Source organism: Adiantum capillus-veneris, chromosome 13, assembly GCF_014529385.1.
Source record: "Adiantum capillus-veneris isolate H3 chromosome 13, ASM1452938v2, whole genome shotgun sequence".
Taxonomy (NCBI): domain Eukaryota; kingdom Viridiplantae; phylum Streptophyta; class Polypodiopsida; order Polypodiales; family Pteridaceae; genus Adiantum; species Adiantum capillus-veneris.
In genome coordinates, this window is record NC_140943.1 from 97,652,137 (window position 1) to 97,675,223 (window position 23,087).

The 23,087-nt window shown below is 47.2% G+C and overlaps 1 protein-coding gene across 1 annotated transcript in view; it reads right to left on the reverse strand.

Moving 5' to 3' along the window:
• Positions 1-20,610, reverse strand: part of GMII (golgi alpha-mannosidase II) — a 46,871-nt gene extending 26,261 nt beyond the window's left edge. Inside the window, exons 1-2 of the mRNA XM_086527092.1 lie at positions 19,806-20,610; positions 19,000-19,149 (exon numbers count right to left, since the gene is read on the reverse strand). Coding sequence (XP_086383218.1) covers positions 19,000-19,149; positions 19,806-20,300 — 645 coding nt within the window. The 5' untranslated portion in view covers positions 20,301-20,610. The remainder of the gene's footprint in view (positions 1-18,999; positions 19,150-19,805) is intronic.
• Positions 20,611-23,087: the final 2,477 nt, after the last annotated feature.

Genomic DNA, 23,087 nt, shown 5'->3' on the forward strand with positions numbered 1-23,087 from the left:
GCAACAAGAGGAAATTCTCAAGTAGGTTAACGAACTTTTGGAGAAGGGCTTAATAAAGCCTAATACTTCTCCATATTGTTCACCTGTCTTGCTAGTACAGAAAAAGGATGACACATGTGCATATACTATAGATCTCTAAATAAGATCACAATCAAGAATCGATTTCAAATCCCTCGGATTCATGACATTCTTAACAAGTTACAAGGAGCAAGTGTCTTTAGTCATATAGACTTGAAGAACGGTTATCATCAAATCCGCATAACTCCTCGAGATATGCATAAGACTTCATTTAGAACAACCTTCGGGTTGTATGAATTCCTAGTGATGCCTTTTGGACTCACTAATGCACCAGCCACATTCAGCAGAATGATGGATAGAATCTTCCACTCATATAGAAGCTTTACAGGCGTTTTCTTCGATGACGTCTTAATCTTCTCAGAAACCGAAGATGAACACTATAAGCATCTCGCATTAGTGTTTGAAGAATTACGCAAACACAAGTTATTTGTGAATGCTAAGTAGAGTGAGTTCTTTCTAAAAGAAATCCACTATTTCAGCCATATAGTATCTCACAACCAGGTGAGAATGGACCCTGATAAGATTCAAGCAGTTGTAGAATGGCCTACGCCAACTACAGTACATGATGTTCGAAGTTTCCTCGGCCTCTGTTCCTATTATCGGTGTTTCATTCGAGCCTTTGCCGCGATAGCAGGTCCCCTCCATGATTTGACCAAGAAGCGGATTCCATTCCATTGGGGGTCTGGACAAAAACAAGCTTTTGAAAAGCTTAAGTATCTACTCAGTCATGGACCTGTTCTTACCGTCCCTGATCTTCGCAAACCTTTCGAGGTATATTGCGATGCATCTGGAGATTGTGTAGGAGCAGTTTTGAACCAAGAGGGTCACGCCATAGCCTACGAAAGTCGGCGCCTCAAAGATGCAGAGTTGCATGCTTCCATATATGAGAGAGAGCTAATGGCAGTAATTCATGCTCTTTCCATTTGGAAACATTATCTGTTAGGAGCTGATTTTATTATCAAGACAGATCATCAGAGTCTTCGCTACTTTCTCACACAGAGAAAATTATCAGAAAAGCAGATAAGATGGGCCAACTTTTTTTCAATGTTCCATTTTCAAATTTTACACACTTCTAGAACAAAGAATGCAGTTGCAGATGCTCTCTCCAGGCGTCCAAAGATCAATGCACTGACAACAATTTATCACGAGGAACTCGAATCTCTCAGTGAGATGTATCCTCAAGATCCCGACTTCGCTACAATTTGGGCAGACCTTCAAGCAGGTCACTCAAGGCCACCTTATTCCATTAGGGATAATACGCTCTATCGTCAACAAGAAATATGCATAGCTCAACCCTTACGACAGAAGGTGATGGATGAAGCACATAATTCTCCTTATGCCGGGCATCGGGGAATTGCTGCTACCACTAGTGCCCTCGAAAGATATTTCTATTAGCCAACACTCCGTGCGGACATTGAAAAACATGTACGTGAGTGTTTAGTCTGCCAAAAAGTAAAATATGACAGACATAAAGTTTATGGCAAGCTTCAGCCACTCCCTGTGCCTAACACGCCATAAGAAAGAATTGCCATGGATTTTATTACGGATCTTCCTAGATCCAAGAATGGAAATGATGCAATCTGGACTATAGTAGACAGATTCAGTAAGCAAGCACATTTCCTTCCAGTAAAGAAGACGATCAAAGCTGATCACATGGCTAGAATATTTCTAGCTCAGATTTTTTAACACCATGGATTGCCAAAGACTATTGTCAACGATAGAGATCCTCGCATGACTAGTCTATTTTGGCAGGCATTGTTCGAAAACTTGGGAACTAAGCTTGATTTTTCATCAACTTATCATCCTCAAACAGATGGTCAAAGCGAAATCGCTAATGCCACTGTTTTAGACCTCCTCAAGTGTTGTACGACGATCCGAATGGGAACAGTACTTACCGATAGTTGAGTTTGCGTATAATAATACAATCCATTCCTCAACTGGTAAAGCTCCCTTCAAAATTATTATTTTTTTCCAAGAAAAAGATCCTTCCATTAGTTAATGAAAACTGCCCGTAGGGCTACAACTATCTCTGCAAGAGAGGGCTACAACAAACATGATGGGGAGACTCTCCCAATGAAAGAACAACATATATACAATGAGGCTAAATCGAGAGATGGGAGGAGGGAAGAGCCACACAGGTGGTCGGTAGTGCCATCTGAGCACACCTTGGACACTGGTGAAGAAAGGCCCAGGGCTCCAGAGTCGAAGGAAAGCCTCGCGGCGCCCCCGCATGCGGTCGGAGCTGCCTTGTAGTCCCTCTAGCTGTCCTCTGAGAGTATGGATCAGCTCTAGCCAAAAGTCACGAACAGTCTCTGCTGGTGGCACAGAGCGAGCCTCAAAAATGCGGAAACAGTGGGCCCGCCAGATGAACCAAAGTGTCAGGCCACTGATGAGCTCCCAACACTCCTCTCTCTCACTGCACCACTCTTGTGGAGTAAGCTCTGTAGCAGGCTGGAGTGTAGGTCGCCCCGCCCTGTATCACTATCATCCTGCTGGTGGAAGATAGCTCAAACTGAAGTGCCGAACCCGTGAGAGTGAACCAAGCTGATGCCCCCCAAGTGTACTGTCTAGCCGTGGAGAGAGTAGGCATCAGCCGAAGAACTCGTAGCCACACCTACTGGGCCGAGGGACAGTCCCAAAGACAATGACGCTGACTCTCCACCAATTGGTCACAAGCTGCACATGCGGCCGAGAGACCACTATGCACAAGCCAGCTCCCTACTGCTGTAGCTCTGTGTGCAACCAGCCACTGAAACAAAGTGACACGCCTCGGCTGTCAGGAGTTACACAACCTCTGCCAAAAGGCTGCCAAGAAATCGGAGAGGCCCTCCTCCTGCCAATGACGTGCTACAGCTGGGCGGGCCTCTCTCTGTGCTGCAAGTATATGACATCCAAGCCGAACAGTGTACTGAAAGAAGGGGACTCCTGGGTGGTCTACAGAAGAGAAGGGGTCCCTCCATAGCCACTCACCAGGATCCCACTGTACTCGTGCCAGTGGACAACACTCCCAAGCCCATAGCCTCCAGTGTCCAGTCTCAAGAGCTGCTGGGTCAGGGTCTATGACACAAGTCCTCCCACATATGCCCACAACTCGGATCCTCTGGAAACAGCACTCTGCTACCTGCGGGGCCTCTACTGCAACTCGTTGTAATCGTCCCCCACCCTGAAGCTCGAAGAACAGGGCTGGGACAGTCTCTGAGCAGGCCCTGACTGAAATGAGAACCTCTAGTCGTGTGAAGGCTCCCATCCACCGGGGTGCTACTGGCTCGAGAGGCGCGAGCCACTCTGCTGGAACTGACTCTGAGATGTCTTGACACATGCTCTGCACCCCTCTCATGCCCTGTAGCTGGAAACCCTGCACCTCCTCTGACAAACCTGTGAACTCTAGCCAGTCACCTAGAGAGAGCGCTGGACCTGTTGCCATGGGACCCCAGGAAACATGAGGCCGACTACCAACCAAGTGGCCTCTTTGAGTGCTAACCATGGGGTTCCAGACGAGGGGCTGCCGTAGGCGCTCCTCCGTGCACGTCAGCTGTCTCTGCTCCAGGCCACGCCATAAGAGCTCCCAAGATCGAAGCAAACTCACAGCGAAGCGGTCCTCCGGTCTCCTGCTCAAACCAACTCGGCGCATCTCTGTAAAGATCCATCTGGTCAAAGGTTGCCAAGGGCCTCCTGACTGAGGCACCCTGGCACGAAGCCTCTGTAGCAAGAACTCCTTCCAAGGCTCCTCACTTGGAAGAAGTCCTCTGACTATGAACTTCCCAAGAAGGGCTCTGCTCTGCTGTGCTGGATCAGTGATCCCAAGCCCACAAGGAAGCGTGATGACCGACCAAGCCACCTTGGCTCGGGCTATCTGAGTGTCACGTCCTGACCAAAGGAAGTTCCTGATCAGCCTCTCTACCTAGCTGATACAAGAACTCGAGAAAATCCAGCAGGAAGTGATGTACCACATAGTCGCCAACAACACCTGGTTGGCAACTACTACTCTACCAGCCAGCGAAAGTCGTGCTGAGCTCCAATGTAACAGCTTTCTCCTGATGGACAGGAGAAGAGGAGCAATCTGCTGCTCGGGAGACAAGTCCAAACCAACCTGACAACCCAAGTACCGAACTGCAGTCCCTGGGGGAATCCACCTAAAACCCTCTCTTGGCATCCATCTGGCACAGAAGCACTACCAACCGAGAAAGCCACTGTCTTTCTCCAGTTGATCAGTGCGCCCGATGCACAACAGAAGGTCTCCAAAGCCTGCTCACATCTGTGAAGATTGGCCTCCTGGCCATCTAAGTACAAAGCTGAGTCATCGGCAAACTCAGCGTCCAGTAGCTCATCTCCCCGAATAGGGAGTGCTAAGCCTCATAAACCAACCTGCTGAAACACCATAAATCTGCTCATTGCCTCCGCATAGAATAGAAAGAGAAGGGGGCAAGAGGACAACCCTGTCTGACCGAGCGTGTGAGCATGAAGCGCTCACCTCTCCCTCCTGCCAAACGCACCCGACTGTGAGCCTGTCTGTACAAAGCTGACACCCCTCTGATCCAAGCATCTGAGAAGCCCATCCTGCGTAGAGTGCCCTCTAGAAAGTCCCAGTCAACTCTGTCGTATGCCTTCTCAAAATCAAGAAGAAGAATCACAAGGTCCTCACCACGGAGCCGTGCCAGGGCAGAAGCCTCCCAAAAAGTAAAGATGTTGTCAAGGATACTGCGCTCCTTGACAAAACCTGTCTGAGTCCCATGTATAAGGCTCTCTAGAAGTGGCTAAATCCTCAAACTCAGAGCCTTGGCAAGAATTTTGTAGAGTTGAGGATGGTGATGGGGCGCCACTGTCGAATCTCATCCAAGGAGCCACCCTCCTTGGGAATGAGGTAGATCAAGCCCTCACTCATGCTGTCAGGCATCACTCCTATGTGCAAAATGTACTGAAAAGCACTACAAAGATCTGGGCCAAGCAAGTCCGAGTACTCCAAGAAAAAGCTGGGAGTCAACCCATCCTCACCTGGACAGCTACCACGAGGGAGGGCCCTAAGAGCCGTGTGCGGCTCCTCAAGCTGAAGTGGCATCTCAAGCCTCTGGCGCATCTCCTCTGTCACAAGACATGGCATCTGTGCCCAAACCTGCTCCCTGCATGCATCCTGCCGATCCGACTGAGGCTCAGCTGACAGTAACTCACGGTAAAAGTCAGTAGCAACTGCACGCATATCCTCGGGCTCACAAGTAACTGACCCATGCCAAGGTCCCACTGTCTCAAAAAAAGCACCAGTCACTCTGTCACCCACCTGAGTCCACTGAGATGCCTGTCGGTGAAAGGCAAACTCATGACGCCTCTCCTCTGTGCTAGCAAGCTCCTGTCGAGCCTGCTGTAACTGCTCCTCCAACCATGGACTGTCTGGATGCTGCTCCTGCATCCTCTGTAGTGAAGCAATGCCTCGTCTGAGACGCTGCTCCGCCTCTCTCGCTGCAGCCCGGCGAGCCAGAGACTCCTGAAGAAAAAAGTGGCTAAGCTGAGCTAGGCCTGAGGCCACTCTGTCTGCAGGTGAAACCTGGTTGTCCATGCCCTCTGTCCAGAGAGCCTCTACCCTCTCTCTGAGTGCTGAGTCCAACAAGACCCTCTCTAGGATGCGAAGCATCGTGCACGCAAAATCTGACCACATCGCCGAATGCGGCTCTCACACAGATCGTGCTCCTGAAGCATAAGGAGATCAATCTCTCCTCCCACAAGGCAACGCTAAAGCTCCTGACGCAATCGGCCCCGATGTCGCTGAAACTAGGGCCCACCTAGTCCCTGCACGTTCCATGAGACGATCCTCATGGAGAGCAAGAGAGAACAGATGCCGCCGCAGCAGCAAGACGGGCTATCTTCGAGGCTGGCTTGGATGGGGAGTAATCTGCATCCGAGCGTCCTCTAGATAGGCGTGACTGCAGTGAGTGCCTAGCCCAAGCCCAAGCAAAGCGAGCCGTGCGTAAAGCAACCTCCTCTGTCCAAGAGTCCTCATGGATGTATACATAGCAAGGAAAACACTGCGTATCAGCAAAGAAGTACACCACAATGTGCCTACATCCTGCTGAGTCTGGGGGTGTCACCGCAAACTTGGCCAATGGCCACAAAGTCTGCAGCATATCTGTAACTCCAAGTTCTCCCATGTGGTGAGAGAACTCTAGGACCTGTGTATGCATCCATCCCACCACTGAGTCGAGGGACCACTCTGTCTCCGCCCTACCACAGAGGGGGAAGGAGAAACCAACTGCCGAGTCCAAGGCCTCTGTCCCTCTAGCGGGGAGGAACAAAACATGGACCCTGAAGCAGGCTGCCTCATGGTCTGCTGCGGAATCGCCAAGAAAACGAGTAAACCCGTAGTCGAAGAAGTCCCAACGGCGTCGGATGTCAATGCTCGTCAAACCACGAGGGATAGCTGCAAGGGAAGACGTCTGAATCTGCAAAGGGGGCCGCAAGAAGGGCTAACCCTCTCTTGCTAGGCGACTCGTGGCAAAGGCGCTGCCAAGAGATCTCCTAGCCGCCGAAGAGGGACCTGTCCCCTGAGTCGATTGTGAAACTGGAGCAGGAGGGGGGGGAAGAGGGAGCTGGGGGAAGCGGAGGAGAAGAGGGGCGGGATGGGGCGACAGAGGTAGAGGGGCGAGGTGGAGAGGCGACGGGAGCAGAAAGCGGGGGGGAGGATGAGGAAGAGGGGGGGAACTCTAGGGGGGGAGCGGCTGTCGATGGTGAAGCGGAGGTGGAGGCTGGCGAAGGGATCTCCTCTTGCTCAAGAGGACCAAAGCGGTTCCTCGTGGGAACCCACTGCTGCTGAGTAGGCACCTGAGGGCAACTCTGAGTACCAGGCTGACGCTGTGGCCCCTGGCGTCATCGGCCACGGGCTTGCTGCCACCCCTCCTCCGCTGGAGCCCCAGGCTCGGAGGGTGGCTCTGTATGTGTGCACTGTGCCGCTGACTGTGGCTGCGGGCCAGCCCTGTCAGGCTGGGGTTGAGGCTGTGGTGCAGGACGCGGCCTCCTCCATGGACAGGCCTTCGCTAGATGGCCCATTTGTCGGCAAATGAAGCACTGGTTCGGGAGGCCCGAGTACTCCACACTATGTCTAAACCAACCCCCACTCACCCGAGGCAGAAGGATAACCTTCGAGAGCGTGTGGGTATCTCTGACCAAAACTCGAACTGAGGGGATGCCTGCCGCCTTGGCAGCTACTGATGCTGCCGTACGAGGTGTCTCCAGGACAGTCCCTATGACGGAGCCGATCCTAGAAAGAAGTGGTAAGTACTCCCTCCGTAAACCCGGAAAGCAGACTGAGATGGGGATGTCTGTCTCCTCTACTAGTACATCCGAAGCCGGGTCAAAACCATGTCGCCACTGTCAAAAGTGGGCACGTGATGCTCGGATGGCCAATGGACTCATAGCTATGACCTTGGATGCCATCTCGGAGGTCTCAAACTCGATCTGATAGTAACCCTGTCCGAGAATTTGCACATCCAAGATCTTGCCCACCTCTACGAGAAGGCGGGCATGGAGAGGTCTCGCAACTCTCCTCTGCTAGGTCGGGTGCCGAGAATCTTGCAGATGACCGAAGTCACCTGCAAGCGCTCTACCTCTGTGGCTAGGCTCGCTTGCTTTGCCGATGAAAGAGCAAGTCGAATGGTGGGCTCAGCGGGGTCGGGCGAGTCCCTCTGTGGCGGAGCTCGAGCCTCCATTTGTGTCTACTGCTGTGTCGGAGAAGTGGATAAAAAGATAACGCTGCAAACGACCTTGACGAGCACTGTCCAAGGAGGAGTACTGCCAATGCCGGCTGAAGGATACCTTTGGGAAGAGAGGCGAAAAAACAAGGAGGCCGGGGGGGGGGGGGGGGGGGCGGGGGGGCAGGAAAGGAGGCAGGGCGGGCTGCGCAGGGGGCGGGCAGGGCAGGCTGCGCAAGGGAGGCAGGGGCGGAGGTGCAACGCAAGGGCAGAGAGGAGGAGAGGCGATGGCGAGGAAGGGGGAGGAGCGAGCGGCAGCAATAGCGAGCAACGGGTCCTAGATCCCAAAATTGGGGGGGTTTTTTTTTTCCCTTTCGAAATTATTTATGGCAAGCCACTCTTACTTCCTATTATGGTTACCAAAGAAAACATCTTCGCCGCAGATAAATTTGTGCGCAATATTGATATTGCCTATCAACAAGTAAAGCAAGCAATTCTTCGTACTCAAGAGCAACAAAAGAGAAAGGCAGACAAGCACAGAAGGAATCTCAATCTTGAAAAAGGACAATATGTCCTGCTTCGATTTGAGAAAGCTAGATTGAAAAAGCAAGTCGGAAAAGGGAAAGTTTTACAAGGGAAAGTTGTAAAACTTTCCCATAGATTTTACGGCCCTTTCAAAATTACAGATAAAGTCAATGACGTGACTTTCAGATTAGATTTGCCTTCTCACTGGCGCATCCATAATGCTTTTCATGTAAGTCTCCTCCGACCATATGTTGGACCTCCTCCAATGGCGCCAGTACAGGAAGATTCTCCAGAAATCGAAGAGACTGAGGAAATCCTTCAACCTGAGCAGATAATACACCACTCTGAGAGACAACTAAAGTCGAGGAGCTTACATCGAAAGTATTTAGTCAAGTTCAAGAATTACACCCCTTTAGATGCAAAATGGATGACTGAGTCTGATCTCAAGGACTACCCAGACATCTTGCACAGTTATGTTGTCGCTCTACAGTTGAGGTCAACTGTTTAGAACCAAGAGGGATGTAGATATGTCAGACTTTGTAAATAATTAATGTATTTACGAGAAAAAGAATTATCTAATTAGTTGTGTGCACATTAGAATAGATCTAGCAGTTTTGGGGCCTCACGTACGCCCAAGTTTGGGCCAGAGCACCTCAGGGAAACCCTAGCAGAAAATACCTTGAAGCCCTAGTGAGTGGGAAATCGGGTCTTCAATGAAGGGGTAGATAGTAGCCTCAGATTTTAGGCTCAGAAAATTACGCGCGCTAGTGCAAGCACAGGAATAAGATGGGGTCCTTAGAACAACAGTAACCCTAAGGCTTGAAGTATTTTTATGGCCTTAGGATAAGTCAATTAAATTATTTTCTATTGTCTATGCTGGACCAAATGGCCGGACAAGTGCGAACAGGTAATGCCAGAGCAGTGCTGGTACGGCAATGCGCTAGGAGCAGCTAACATTTTCATTTGTTGCATCTATGACTGCAGTTGTGCACTTAATTGCACGTTTCATTAATTAGCATAGGACTTTTAAAGTCAAAAGTTGAATGGTTTTTAAATTATTAAATTATTAAGTAAGTGTGCCACTTGGCACACTTACCAAAGTGGCACACTTACCCATGCAATCTCTCTCTCTCTCACTCCCTCTTCATGCTAGCGCCCCCTCCTCTGGCTAGCTATATGAGAGCAGCCCCTCCCCCTCTTGCCAGGTTGGCAGTGCACTACCCCCCCCCCCCCCCCCCCCCCCCAAGTTGATCATCCTCTAGGCAGTGAAGCTCTCCATTGAAGCTTGAGAGCAGCACCCATCACCTAGAACAAGGCCTCTCATGGTTGTAGGCAGCTGTGGGAGAAGTTTCATCGCGTAAAGTAGTAGAAAATCTCTTTCTCCCTTGTCTAGCTGCTACAAATTCTATGTTTTCAGCCCCTAATCACTTGTATTAGGGTGAATTTCAGCAAAGTCTTAATAGAATCATATTCCCCACTACCTACTCTACACATACACAAAGTTTGGAGCGTTTCCATCGCGAAAAGGACCTCCATTTTGGCATTGGAACGCGCCTAGGTAATAAATTTCTGGTTATATGCAAAAAATTACAGCAAGCGTGTGTGTGTGTGTGTGTTTTGCATGTTTCTTTCGTGGGTTGATTGCAGGAATGATTATGTCCAAAGAGACACAATTAGCGGAAGATAGACTCTCATTTGTGAGAGCTTCCGATGAGTTTTTGGAAGGTAGACTCTCGCCTATGAGAGCTTCCCAAAATCTCACAGAAGAGGAAAGATCCTCTCGGTAGTCAGAGAGCAATTCTTCTACTCTCGCAGTGAGAAGTAGACAAAGGACAAGAAAGAATAGAGGACGGGCTTTTGCCCCGTTCCTGTGCTTGTAAAGATTCTCCCTTAGTAATAAAGATATTCTCTTTATGGGGGGGGACCAGCCCATCTTTTGGTCCCCAATGTTGTGTCTAGCTTTCTCTTTTTTTTTTTTGGGAAAAAGTCAGGGCTATATATTACTGAGTACAATATAATCCCCAGCAGATGCCAAAATAGCCTATCACGTGGGGTGTACAAGCTGAATGTAAGGAGGAGAACCACTATAGTGACAACTCGACTAGAACAATCTCATGGTGGTCGATGTGATGAGTGGAGGAGAAACCACCGAGGAGGGGCATAATGCCGCGTAATCTAGCCACCTGTAAGAGTGAAGAAGAGTGGGGATCGGGCCCAATGCCGAAGGAAGGCAAATCGGCGAGCCTCGGCTGCTCGAGATGTACCTGAGGAAGAATCCCACTGCCAAATCAAGGTGTGAATGATGTCCAGCCAAATGGCAGTGAGGGTATCCTGAAGGAGCTGTGGAGCAGTGTGACATAAAAACGCGTTTCATGCAGATGAAACCCCGAAACCCCGACACCTATGAAACGTTTTGCCGAAACGCATGAAACGGACAGGCATTTTTTATGAAACCTTTAAAATTGGGGCTTTTTTTCCAGAAACTTTGTTCAATAGAAGTACTTTGCTAAATGAATCAATGCTGCATCAGTTATGATTCATGAAACTAGTGGCTGTGTTTTAACTTTCATCAATACTGAACATCTCTTTGATCGTGCTCGCTTGAAGTCCCTTCTAAGCAGTGAGCACTAAGCAGTGAGCACGTCTCTCTCTCTCTCTCTCTCTCTCTCTCTCTCTCTCTCTCTCTCTCTCTTGTGGACATTAAAGTCTAGAGTCATGTGTGCTACATTATATACATATTTATCATATTTTATTAATATATAATTTAATGTCGTTTATGAAACCTGTTTCATGTTTTTGACGCTATGAAACGAAACGTTTCAAAACCTCGAAACCCCGAAACGACCAAAACTACGAAACGTTTCATGTCACACTGCTGTGGAGCCACACTTAGAATGTGAAGACAACGAGCTCTCCAAACATTCCATAGTGTAATACTAGTGATGACTGAAAAAACTTCATCACATGTCTAGCTTTCTCTCTCTCTCTCCAAAGTCTCTTGAGTATATAAATTGCATTTAACAGTCAGCTTTCGCTTCCGTATTTTTGTGACATGCTGTGTGCGACCAAAGGATATGCATCTAATCTAAGTGTCTGGACATGCACGGTCTGCGAACAAACTCACAAAAGTGACGGAACACTTTTAAATCAAGACTGACTAGACTGAATGAACCCTTGTCGTACTGTAGCTTGTCCACGGACACATAGGGTTGGATGTGTCACGTGACAGCAGCCTAATAACTCCAGATGGCTACATGGTGTGAGACAATACAATGAGGGTGCCCCCCCTCCTATATATAGGAGAATAGAGATTGGTCAGGCAATAATCCTCAATATAGCCCAATGAAAATATGACCCTCCAATATAAATGGGGGAATGTGTGATCAAAATAGTTCTAAAGTAGGAAATGTGATGAACAACCCTAAGTGTGCCTGAGATCCCTGTCCAGCAGGTGTACGGGTGGCCAACCCACAACCAAGGGCTAGTGCACGTGAGTGGTGAGGAGCCTGTAGACAGTGTGCGAAGCATCTGGAGATGAATGAAAGTCTTAACAGCAAGTCCAGGTGAATTCGGAGAGGTTTCACGTGAGAAATCTCGTTCAATTCAAAGGGCAAGTAGCCCTACAGGTGCGGGAGCTCGAGGACTTGCTACGGATGCGATCGGCTCGCGAAACGGAGCCCAAATCAGGGAAATACAGCCTGCTGTGTATTTTTGCAAGTTTAGGGTTTCGGGAATCGGCCCTACAAGGTCCCTAATACCCCCAAGAGGTCCGGGGACGCGAGGGAACCGCTGTTCAGGTGATTTGGCGCATTTTCAAGGCAGAAAACAGAGAATTCAGCATGCTGCACATTCCCGTTAGGTTTTGCAAAGCATCCGTATGCGTCTAGAAAGTCATCTATTGCGTGGGGATATTGTCTGTGAAGCGTTCTAGTACAGTTATGCTGCCGAAATCGGGCCAGAATAGGTCATTTTCAGCCCTGATTATGCGGGGCAGCTGTTTTATTCCCTCTTTGAATACAATAAAGAAATACCGAAAGGGGTGCCAGTCTTTGGGGCCAACAGGTGTCGGCGTCTGCTTCGTAGCGCTCTAGCTTCCAAGCCATGTGTGTTTGAAGTATCAATTCCCATTACAGGTTTTCTTTTGTAAAGTTTCTCAGTGTCCTAAAGTCTAAAGTAAAGTTTCGAGTGAAAGCCTACATCTACCGCCCTGCGGGCCGGTTTCATGGTTCCGTTGCCGGGACATAATCACTTTTTCCTCAAGAAGTGAGCCTGGATTGGTTTTGTGAAGACACAGAGTACAAGAACGTGGGGAGTCAATGTCTATTGAACTAGTTTGTGGCTTGTGTCTGATTTTGCGGGCTTAATCGAGGGCGATTACAATTCTTTCAAGAGGGGGGTATGTCACAATGATGACGTGGCATGACCACCCGGACAAGCAGATAAAAATGATTTTTATGACTGGTTCCAACTTATGGGTTCCTTTCCGACGAGGCCCAAGGGACACAAGGCAATTAAAACAAAGCAAGAAATTCAAATTGCGTAAAAGGTGCTCATGTGGCAAGCTGTACGGACATCCGCAAAACGCGTTGGCTGCTCACGTGGCATTGTGTACAGATTTTTGCGATTTGTGCTTGCAGCTTTTGGAGCACTAGCTATTGGACCAAAAGCTTTTGAGACTTGAAGTTTTTCATGTACTGCTTTCAGAAGGCCCAGAGCCTATAAATTGTAAGTAGGGTCTCTCTGTCCCTTAGATTTGCCTCGGAGCACTGAGCAGAGAGGACCTGCGGAATTTGTACTTTGCTCCATTGTTAATGTCACGTGACACATCCAACCCTATGTGTCCATGGACAAGCTACAGCATGATCAGGGTTCAGTTCAGTCAAATCAGTCTAGAATAGAAAGTGATCTCGCACTTTTGTGAGTTTGTTCACAGACTATGCATGTCCAGACACTTAGATTAGATGCAATATCCTCTGGATGCACACAACATGACCATCAAATTCCAGTTAGATCCCATCAGTAGCATTTTTACAGTGCATAGATCTATTTTCCCTATTTTTGACATTTTTCACTTACTATTTTTAAGTGACTTTTGTTGGAAAGTAGGTAGGGAAATTTTGCTAAGTTTGTATAAATAAAAACCTAGCACTAGCACTTTCTGGCATAAGAGGCAGTAGGAGCTTCGGTTCAACAGGCACCTTCTCAACAAAAACCCCCAGCAAGGCCTAGCGTTTTTGCTACACAGCAGCGAGGCTAGCGTTTTGCATCAAGAACCCAGATCAGCCAGCGTTTTTGCACTTGCAGATACCCGGCAATAGTAGAACCACAGATCAACCTAGCGTTTTACATTTGCAAGACATCCGGCAACAGCAGAACCAGCCAAAGCCCTAGCGTTTTTGCAAGAAGACTTCAAACAGCCCTAGCGTTTTTGGTTTGCAGATCAGCCCCGGCGTTTTGCAGATTCACCGCGACGGAACACCAAGAAGCATCAGCGTTTTCAGTTTTCAGGCTTTAGACATCGCAGAAGACGTCCCGAACCTCGCACATCTCACCTTCCCGCAGCAAATCCTCGCCGCACAGTCAAATTCCGCAAGGTTTATAGATTCAGCCCGGAAAACGCAGATTTCAACATCTGTGTTTTCAGTGCGTCGTCGTCGCCATCGACATCGTCCCCGACATAGAGTCAGAATTCAACAGATACAAGATTTGCAGATTTCAGCCCTTAGCGTTTTCAGTTTTCAGCCCGTCTCATCATCGTCGTCGACATCGTCAGCAAGTCCAAGCATTGTAGAGATTTGTGCAATCATAAGTAGACCACTCTCGCCATAGAGAGTGGTGCCTTCGAAGGAGGGTTTTACAACGTCTCTGGTGTCGTATTCTCTTCTCTATCTCTCAGTCTCATGCATTTCCATTCACAGTGTCCATTCACTTTGTTTGTGTCCATTGCACTCTCTCACTAAAGGAACGGAAGGCTCTCCCTTCCGTAACCCTTGAGCACAATTTGGAGCACTCATCTTGAGCAAAGTTAATTCACTTCCGCTGCACCTTACATTGGTATCAGAGCTTTGGCAGTGTTCTGTATCACTCAAGGAAAGAACCACAAGAATCACAAGATCTTTTTTTCCTTGTTGCGGTCGCACGTAACCCAAGACCACTTGGGCGTGTCGATTCCTAATCGTGTTTTTGAAGAGTGACAAGAAACCAAAGAAAGAAGGGCTTGTCCAGCCTCCCTTGTGCCTCTTTTCACTCATTGAGAGCGGACCGTGCACTTAGCAGCAGGCCAATCGACGTGAGGTGGGAAAAAGCAACCTTGGTGTGAGCGCAAGGCCGTTTCTCAGGCGTGCCTTCTCAAAACGTAAGAGCACCCAATCATCCTCCTTCAATTTCAAGTCACGACGATGGCGCTGCCTTTTTCTGTCGTTCTTGAGACTTCTGCAAAGTTTCGCGAACCTTGGCAAAAGCCGTATCCAAGTCTCACGTATATTCATCCGCTTCAAAAATCTTATCTTTCGTGCTTAGGAAGGGTGGAACCTTCGCAACACCTTCAACAATCTCAAATGGCGCCTTTCCCGTCGAAGAGTGCATCGTGTTATTGTAGGCAAATTCCACCAAAGGTAGGTACTTTTCCCATTGAGTCTTCTGATATGAGATATAAGACTTCAATAAATCTAGAACCACTGAATTTGCAATCTCAAATTGCCCATCAGTCTGTGGAACGATGACGAGAACTGCAACCGCGTGCCAATGTTCGCCCAAATTGCCTTCCAAAACAAACTCGTAAATCTGGGGTCTCTGTCGGAGACAATCGTCTCAGGCATGCCATGTAATCTGAAGATCTAGGCCACAAATAGTCTCGCTAAGTGATCCGGCTTGACTGTTTTCTTCACTGGAATGAAATGAGCCTGTTTGCTAAATCTGTCAATAGCAGTCCAGATACCATCGTGACCACTCTGTGTTCTCGGGAGATCAAAAATGAAATCCATTGCAATACTTTCCCAAGGGTGGGTGGGTATGGGTAAAGGCTGTAACAATCCCTGTGCTTTATGCCTGTCAAACTTGACCTTCTGGCATACTAAGAAATTGCGCACAAACTCTTCCACATCCTTTTTGAGTCTTGGCCAAAAGAAGTATCTCTCTACCCCTTTCATGGTGGTAGCAATACCGCGGTGACCCGTAAAAGGTGGACAGTGGCATTCAGTCATAACCTTTTCCCACAACGGCTGTGTAACACACAACATGGTTTTTCTCATCAAGTAGCCTTCCTGAATGGAGTATCCTGTTACTGTCTCTCCATCCCGTATCCGTGTGAAAATATCTGCAAAATCTGTATCTGTGGCATACTGGTCGACCATATCCTCGAAGCTCCTATGATGTATCGCGGAAATAGCCAAAACCAACGGCTTCCAAGACAAAGCATCTGCCACCACATTCTTTTGTCCTTGAACATGGGCAATCTGTGACAAGATGTTCGCCCACCGCATCTGCTTTTCCAATAGCTCCTTCTGTGACAAGAAGTAGCGCAAACTCTGATGGTCTGTAAAGACAGTGAAATCCGCTCCGAGTAGGTAATGCCGCCACTGAGTAAGAGCATGGATAACCGCCAAAAGCTCTTTCTCATAAATCTGTGTTGTCATCTCTGGCCTTGAGAACAATCGGCTCTCGTAAGCAATGACATGGCCTTCTTGCATTAAGACCGCACCCAGACTACGACCACAAGCATCACAATATACTTCAAATGACTTCTGCAAGTCCCACAAAGTCAAAATTGGTCATGTAGTCAATTTCTCTTTCAATGTCTGAAAGGCACTCGCCTCTGTGGATCCCCACGAGAAAGGGACTCCTTTCTGTGTCAAGATATGCAAAGGGGAAGCAACCTCTGCAAACTTTCGAATGAACCTCCTGTAGTACGAACACAGTCCCAAGAAGCTTCTAACTTCATGGACATTCTTCAAATCGGGCCAATCACGTATAGTCTCTATCTTGGCCGGATCCATTTGCACTCCTGCTGCTTAGACAATGTGTCCCAAAAAGTGTATGTCTGGTAGGAAAAATTCACTTTTCTTTGGATTAATCACTAACTTGTGATCTCGTAATGCCTGAAAGACCTGAAGCAGATGATCTCTGTGTTTTGCCTCATTCTTGGAGAAAACAATGATGTCATCAAAGAAAGTGCCAACAAATAGCCTGTACTCTCGAAAAATCCTGTCCATCATCCAGTTAAATGTCGCAGGAGCATTGGTTAAGCCAATAGGCATCACCAAAAACTCAAATAACCCAAAAGTCGTCCGAAAAGCTATCTTGTAGACGTCTCCCGACGTGATCGTGATCTGATGATATCCACTCTTCAGGTCAATCCTACTAAAAGCACGAGGCTCCCTGTAACCTGTCGAGTATATCATCGATCCTAGGGATCGGAAATCTCTTCTTGATGGTGATTTTGTTGAGAGCTCTATAATCAATGCACATTCTCCAAGATCCGTCTTTCTTCAAAACCAACACTGGAGAGCAATACAGTGAAGTACTAGGCAGGACAAGACCCTTTTCCAAGAGGTCTTTCACTTGGTTCAGAATCTCTTCATTCTATGCTCGGCTCACACGGTAAGGTGGCCGGTTCGGTGGTGTGCTTCCAGATATCAGATCAATGGTATGATCTTCAAGACGAGCAGGTGGTAACTTGCCTGGTAGGCCTTCTGAGAAGCAACCGGCGTGAGAGTGGAGAAAATATTGGCGTTCTTTATCAAGTTTAGACATATTTGCCCTATCCTTATCGCTCAATTCTTTCATAAAGATCGAGTAAACAAAGAGACTGGATTTCATTAATTTTGAAATGGTCGAAGCCGATACAATAGGGACAGACTCGCCCTTCAGTTTAATATCAAGTACAATGGTTCTGCCCTTCTCTGTAGTCAATGTCGCTTTCCTCGCCCGATAATTAACCACGGCGTTGTTCTTGTGGTACCAGGAAATCCCTAAGAGAACATCACAACCCTCCAAAGGCATTATGAAAAAGTCCTCATGCCCCAAATACCCCTGACAATGCAATCGAAGTTTGCCAATGACAGGTGTAATGGCTACGTCCTTGCCGGCGGCCGCTAGAACTGCCTCCGCAAGTGGTCCCATCCGATCGAGAGTGATCTCGAGCCGCGCCGCCAATTCCGGTGAAATGAAGTTGGCCTTGGCTCCTTCATCAAAGAAGATCAAGGCCTCTTGATCTTTCACTTTGCCCCAAGCTCGGCAAAGTTCTGTACGCTCGTCCATGGTGTTGGGATCGGTACCCACACAATCTGGAACCAGTCCTGTTTTCATCTTGCCTTTTCGTCCACGTTCCTCGGCTACTCTCAAACTCTCACGCCTGTCATCGTCCTTATCATTCTGTTCTTTCTGTGCCTTTTTAGGGCACTTCGCGGAGATATGTCCATGTTCCCTGCATCCAAAGCACTTCCCCTCCTTGATGAAGCGAGCTCGCTCTTGAGAAGTAAGCTTGGGTCGTGCATCCTTCTTCTCTGGGTTGCTCTTTCTCTTTCTACTTTCATTCCCAGAAGTCTGTTCGGCTCGTTGTGTCATGGCCTCATCTGTGGGGTAGGTCAGACTGCCAGACTAAATGGTAAAGCCCCGCTTCGCATGACTCATCAACTCCTGAATAGAAGCTGACTTCTGTTCCAAGCAGTGATCTCGGATCTTTGTGGGTAGACCCAAGGTAAACCGCTCAATCTGTTCTCTGAACAAGATCTTCTTGAATGAAGAGGCGAGTAGACAAGAGCTCCAGAATCTCTCACAATAAGCATTTATTGTATCTTTCTTGATCATCTGAAGATGGTTCCAAGCAGCTCGTATATCACGTTCATACTCTTGCGTCAACCAAGAAGAAATAAAAAGCTTCTTAAATTTCAGCCATTTAACTCGCGCAGTCTTGTTTAAAAGAAGCGTAAACCACCAAGTGCGAGCATTCCCCTTAAAGTAAGAGGCGGTTCTCCGAATCTTGGAGTGCTCTGAGTAGCGTCCTCCCGCGAAAGCGATGTCAAACTGTTGATTGCACCGTATACTATGAGATACGTGGGCGTTTCCATTGCCTATTTAAAGAAGGCTTTGGACCTCTAGATAGAGTCATGCAATACCAAGATCAAAGATGCTTAGGCTTGTACCTACTGGAAATACATCGACACAGGGATAATCTAATGAGAAGACAAAGAGCACTACAGCCTCAGAGGCAGATCACAGATTTCTTCGGATCGAGAGAAGCAGGAGTGGAAGGAGAAGCAAGAGACCAGCAGCCAGCACAAAGGAGTACCCACATCCATACCAAAGGCACCCTCATTGACAAGGCGATTGAGCTTAGGAAATCGAGACGACCACGACCGAGATGCAGAAGCACACTTCACCGGAGGAGACTACAACAAAGGATTAGAAGCATTCTAGCCAGACACCCAGAATGCTCCTAAGAAGTTTATTTAATACTTTGTATTTAGTTTTTTCACATTTATTTTCACACTTTTCATACTTAGTACTTTAGTACTAAGGTACCCAGACTTTGTAACAGATTCACCACTTTTGTATCGGTTAGGTCTCATAGGTCATTCTGGCCTTTTTGAAGACGTTAATATAACATTTCATTTCATCTCTCTCTCTCTCTCTCTCTCTCTCTCTCTCTCTCTCTCTCTCTCTCTCTCTCTCTCTCTCTCTCTCTCTCTCTCTCTCTCTCTCTCTCTCTCTCTCAAGGTATTACCTCATCATTCATAACCCAACCACCCCCGACAATCTCCAGCTGTCCGTTCTTCACAAGTGTGAGAAAATCTCGTTTCTCTGCCTCCGATGCATCTCTCCACCACCTTTCAAGGTAGGACATTTCCTCCCAAATAAATTTGCGCTCTTTGTCCTGGAAGAAAAAAAGGTAAAAGAAAATACAATCATCACCATATGTTCACCCACACAAAAAATCACAAAAGGAAGTAGCACCTTTTCTTGACAGAAAATCCAAATCTGATCATCAGATGCTAGCATGGAAAAAACTGCACCCAAATCTTTCAATGTAAGCACACGGGTGTTCTAACTAGCCCATAAAAACAGTTGCCATTCGAAAAATCTTCCACCTTATAACAGCACACCAACAGCCTAAAGCCACCTACTTAGCTAGGTTTGCCTCACTGTCCATATTATTAAAGTGGTTTGCAATGTAAAGAGAAGGAAAAAAATTTGAGTACACCAACATTGTTTGCATGTGCAAATCTGTGTTTAATAAGTTGTCCCTTTTGTTTCCATAAATGCTATCTGATCGAAGTTCAGTTGTCCTGACAGCTGACACAAAATGTGCTGGATTTTGACCAAGGTATTTAGATTAATAGCTCACACAGAGTATCCCCTGTCAGGATCCCTTGTAAATCTCAGATCAAAATTCAGGCTAAGAAAACCCACAAGATACGACTCATGTCTGGACAACAAATAACAAGGATGCCTGCTCAGATCATACGTGTTTCTGTTTGGAATTAAACTTTTAGTCTTTAGTGATCCCAAATGAAAATATTAAAAACTTACTTTCTTCAGAGCCTGAACAATGGTCGACAAAATTCGGCGTGATCGCTCCTGATAGTACTCCTCAACAGTGCGGAGCCAGCCAGGGTCATTATGGGAATGTGGGACAACAAACACACGAAGCTTGTGCTTGTCCCATTCGTTTCCTGTGTATTGCACATTCCAACCTTGCTTCCAAGCCCCTCCATCTAAGTCCTTGAACTCGATCGCATCATAAAGCTCATTCATCTTGATGTCCACTTGCGATTCTGACAAATTAAAACCAATTGTAGGGGTGATAAGTCTTAATGTTGGTTGCAAAGCCCCAGGAAGTCCCACTTTGAAGATGGCAATGACAAAAATGGCAAGGGCAAAGAGCACCAAAAGCCGTATTTGCTTTAGAATGACTTCTTGGAACAAGCGCCCACGCCGGCGGATCTTGCCCTTGGATTTTGCTGACGGAGACGCCAGCTTTTGCATCAGATTTCCACGCCTTGATGTTGCACTTGGGGCAGCCATGGTAAGAAGCAACTGCCGCCAATAGAGGTATGTAAGAGATGTCTTCAATGACTCTTTATGGGAGAATGTCTACACCTATGAGCACAAGCGTAGTGTGTGTTTGTTTTCCCGCGCGTGTGTGCGTGCGTGAAAATTTGAAATCGACACTGCTCCGGCGGCAGATCTCAACAAGCAATCGCTTATTGTGAGCAATGACTGCGGAGCTTGCCATTGATGAAGTTTGAGCAGCTCATCATTGAGCGTCGGAATTGAATCTGTGAGAGTCGAAAGCTGCACAGGATGCAGTAGCCTAGGCTAAGAATTGAACCTTGGTTTTATCAAATGAGTACTGAAGTCTTAGGCTAGGAATAGGCCTAGAGTCGGAAGCTTGACAAACTAGAGAAAGTTTTCAAGTCGCAAGGTCAAATGAGTATTAGAGTCGAAAGTGAGCGGACTCACAACCATCTCTCGCTCTAAGTCTGTGTAAGCGCCTCTAGAACTCGAGTTCGCATGTAAAAGGCGACAAGTGCGCAACCTGGGCCTCTCTCTCTCTCTCTCTCTCTCTCTCTCTCTCTCTCTCTCGCGCGCTCGAGCCATTTTCAGCAGAACTGCAGTAGCAACAAGAGCAAGTTTGTAGAACCGCAGGGAAGTAGGCAAGGAGCTGTTTCTGTTCGCAAAGCCTTGCATAAGCGAGGCCAAGAGAAGTGGGGAAGGAAATGTAGAACAGGAGCGTGGGAGGCAGGGAATGGAAGCAGGGGAAAAGTGGGGGAGAAGAGCAGAGGCAGGCTCAGATGGGGGAGGAATATTCCAAGTAATACATTTTTTTTAAAGTGGAGCAAGTAGTATAGTATGGAAGCTAGTAGGCGTGCCCAATTTTGGGAAGGAGGTGAATTAAGCGGAATCTGGGAAGATGCTCCCAAAGCTTCAAGGGGGGAAAGGAAAAGGTGAGGGCAGAGGTCGGCTTCAGAGATGGCACGTGGAGGGAACAGAGGGGCTACAGTCGTCGCGAGCGAGAGAGAGAGAGAATAGTGAGTGCTCCCTCATGACACTATCGCACTCTCTGAGGGAATCACGAAGGATACAGAGTGAATTGGAGCGGGTGCGATAGTGCCGACAGGGGTCCAATGAGCGTCGGGTCTTTCATGGAGCAGATGCAAGCTTACTGCTAATAGAAGGCTTTGTTGTGCGTGCAATTGTTGGGGGAGAAACGACCCTAAAAGATGCCCCCAAATGCAGTTCTCCCTCTGGTTCATCCTCTTCAAAGAGGGCCTGAATGGATGCAGTGTCTGCATTACGTTTTGTCCACGCTCTCCATACATGCATCGCGCTCAGAAAAAACACCTGCATGCCCGTTCGAAGTTGTGGTCCATGGCCCGATCTCAGTGCAGGTCGCAATAGAGGCAAGTGCAGGCGATTGTGTTCAAGCAGGGGGGGTCTGCCCTGAGTCGCGATGGAGCTTCTGAGCACGCGGGCGAAGAGAGAGGAGAGACGGAAGAGAGAGAGAGAGAGAGAGAGAGAGAGAGAGAGAGAGAGAGAGAGAGAGAGAGAGAGGCTCTTTTAGGGGATCTCGTGAGATTCCCGTTAATGCGCACGCGGACCCAGTAAGTAGACCCAAGCCATTAGGAATACCTTACATTAAAAACCCATTATAACCAATTCTAACTATCAAATGACAATAGTAGATTGAAAAACAACAACATAACTTTAGAAAACTTAAGCCAACACAAAATTTGAAGAGCATTTGTTTTTCATTGATATAAAAGCATTAAATAAATTGAATTGACATAGCCAAATGTGAAAACATTTGTATATAGTGTCAAATGTTGTATTACAAAAATGAGCGACTGCCTCAAAGTAAGATGATAAATGGATAATTAGTTGAATGTTGCTCTACAAAATGATGGAATCATGTCAGGCCCAATAGATACATATATGTATAAACATATCAAAACGAAATACATATGGTAACACATGAGTGTGCTACTTGGGTGAAGAGGCCTTTCGATGCTGCAACATCATGTGAGACAAACTTTGCAAAACAAATAGAGACAATCTAAAAAGTTTAGATAACAAAACTGAATACAAACACATGGTGCAACATAAACGGAATTAATGTTCAAAGTTTATATATCTCACCTCATTGGGTTGAGATCTCAAAATCTCCATAAGTGTACTAAAATTGTGGCTTGCACCATAACTTTGCTTGAATGATACAGGCTCCCATTGTTCATTGTTTAAAAGCATTTGAATGCAATAGTGAAATCAAATCAAGAAATTACAAATTGATAAAACGCTAACCATAAAAGCAATGTAACTTTACTTACAAAATCACCCTTCTAGCTTGCCCATCTACCTAAGTGATGCAAACTCCTTGAGTCCACTTGTGCCCTTACTACCTCTTTCTTCTGGCTCTACTTGTTGAGGTTTTTGTGGTATTCTTTTTTGCATTTTCTCGAGTCTTCCTTGTCGAGCCAAGACTGATTGCCTTTATTATATTTTAGTGCCTTGTATACATTTGAGCCCTTGTGCTTTCAGTATTCACGCATCCTTGTGTTCGTCCATTGGTGGAGAAACAATTCTTTACATCCTCCAGGTAAAAGGCACCGTAAAGCATGCCAATGACCTTCTCTTCATGGTCAGATAGTATTTATTTCCATTTCTTTGTGATGTAATGATGGAACACCTATAAACAAAACATGTGCATGGCAGTACTCACCTTTCTACCATTCTCATTGTCATGTAGCTCACTAGTGGCAAGGTCTATGGTGTAAGGGAGCTCCACCTGCGCATTGTGGTGGTATTGAGGGC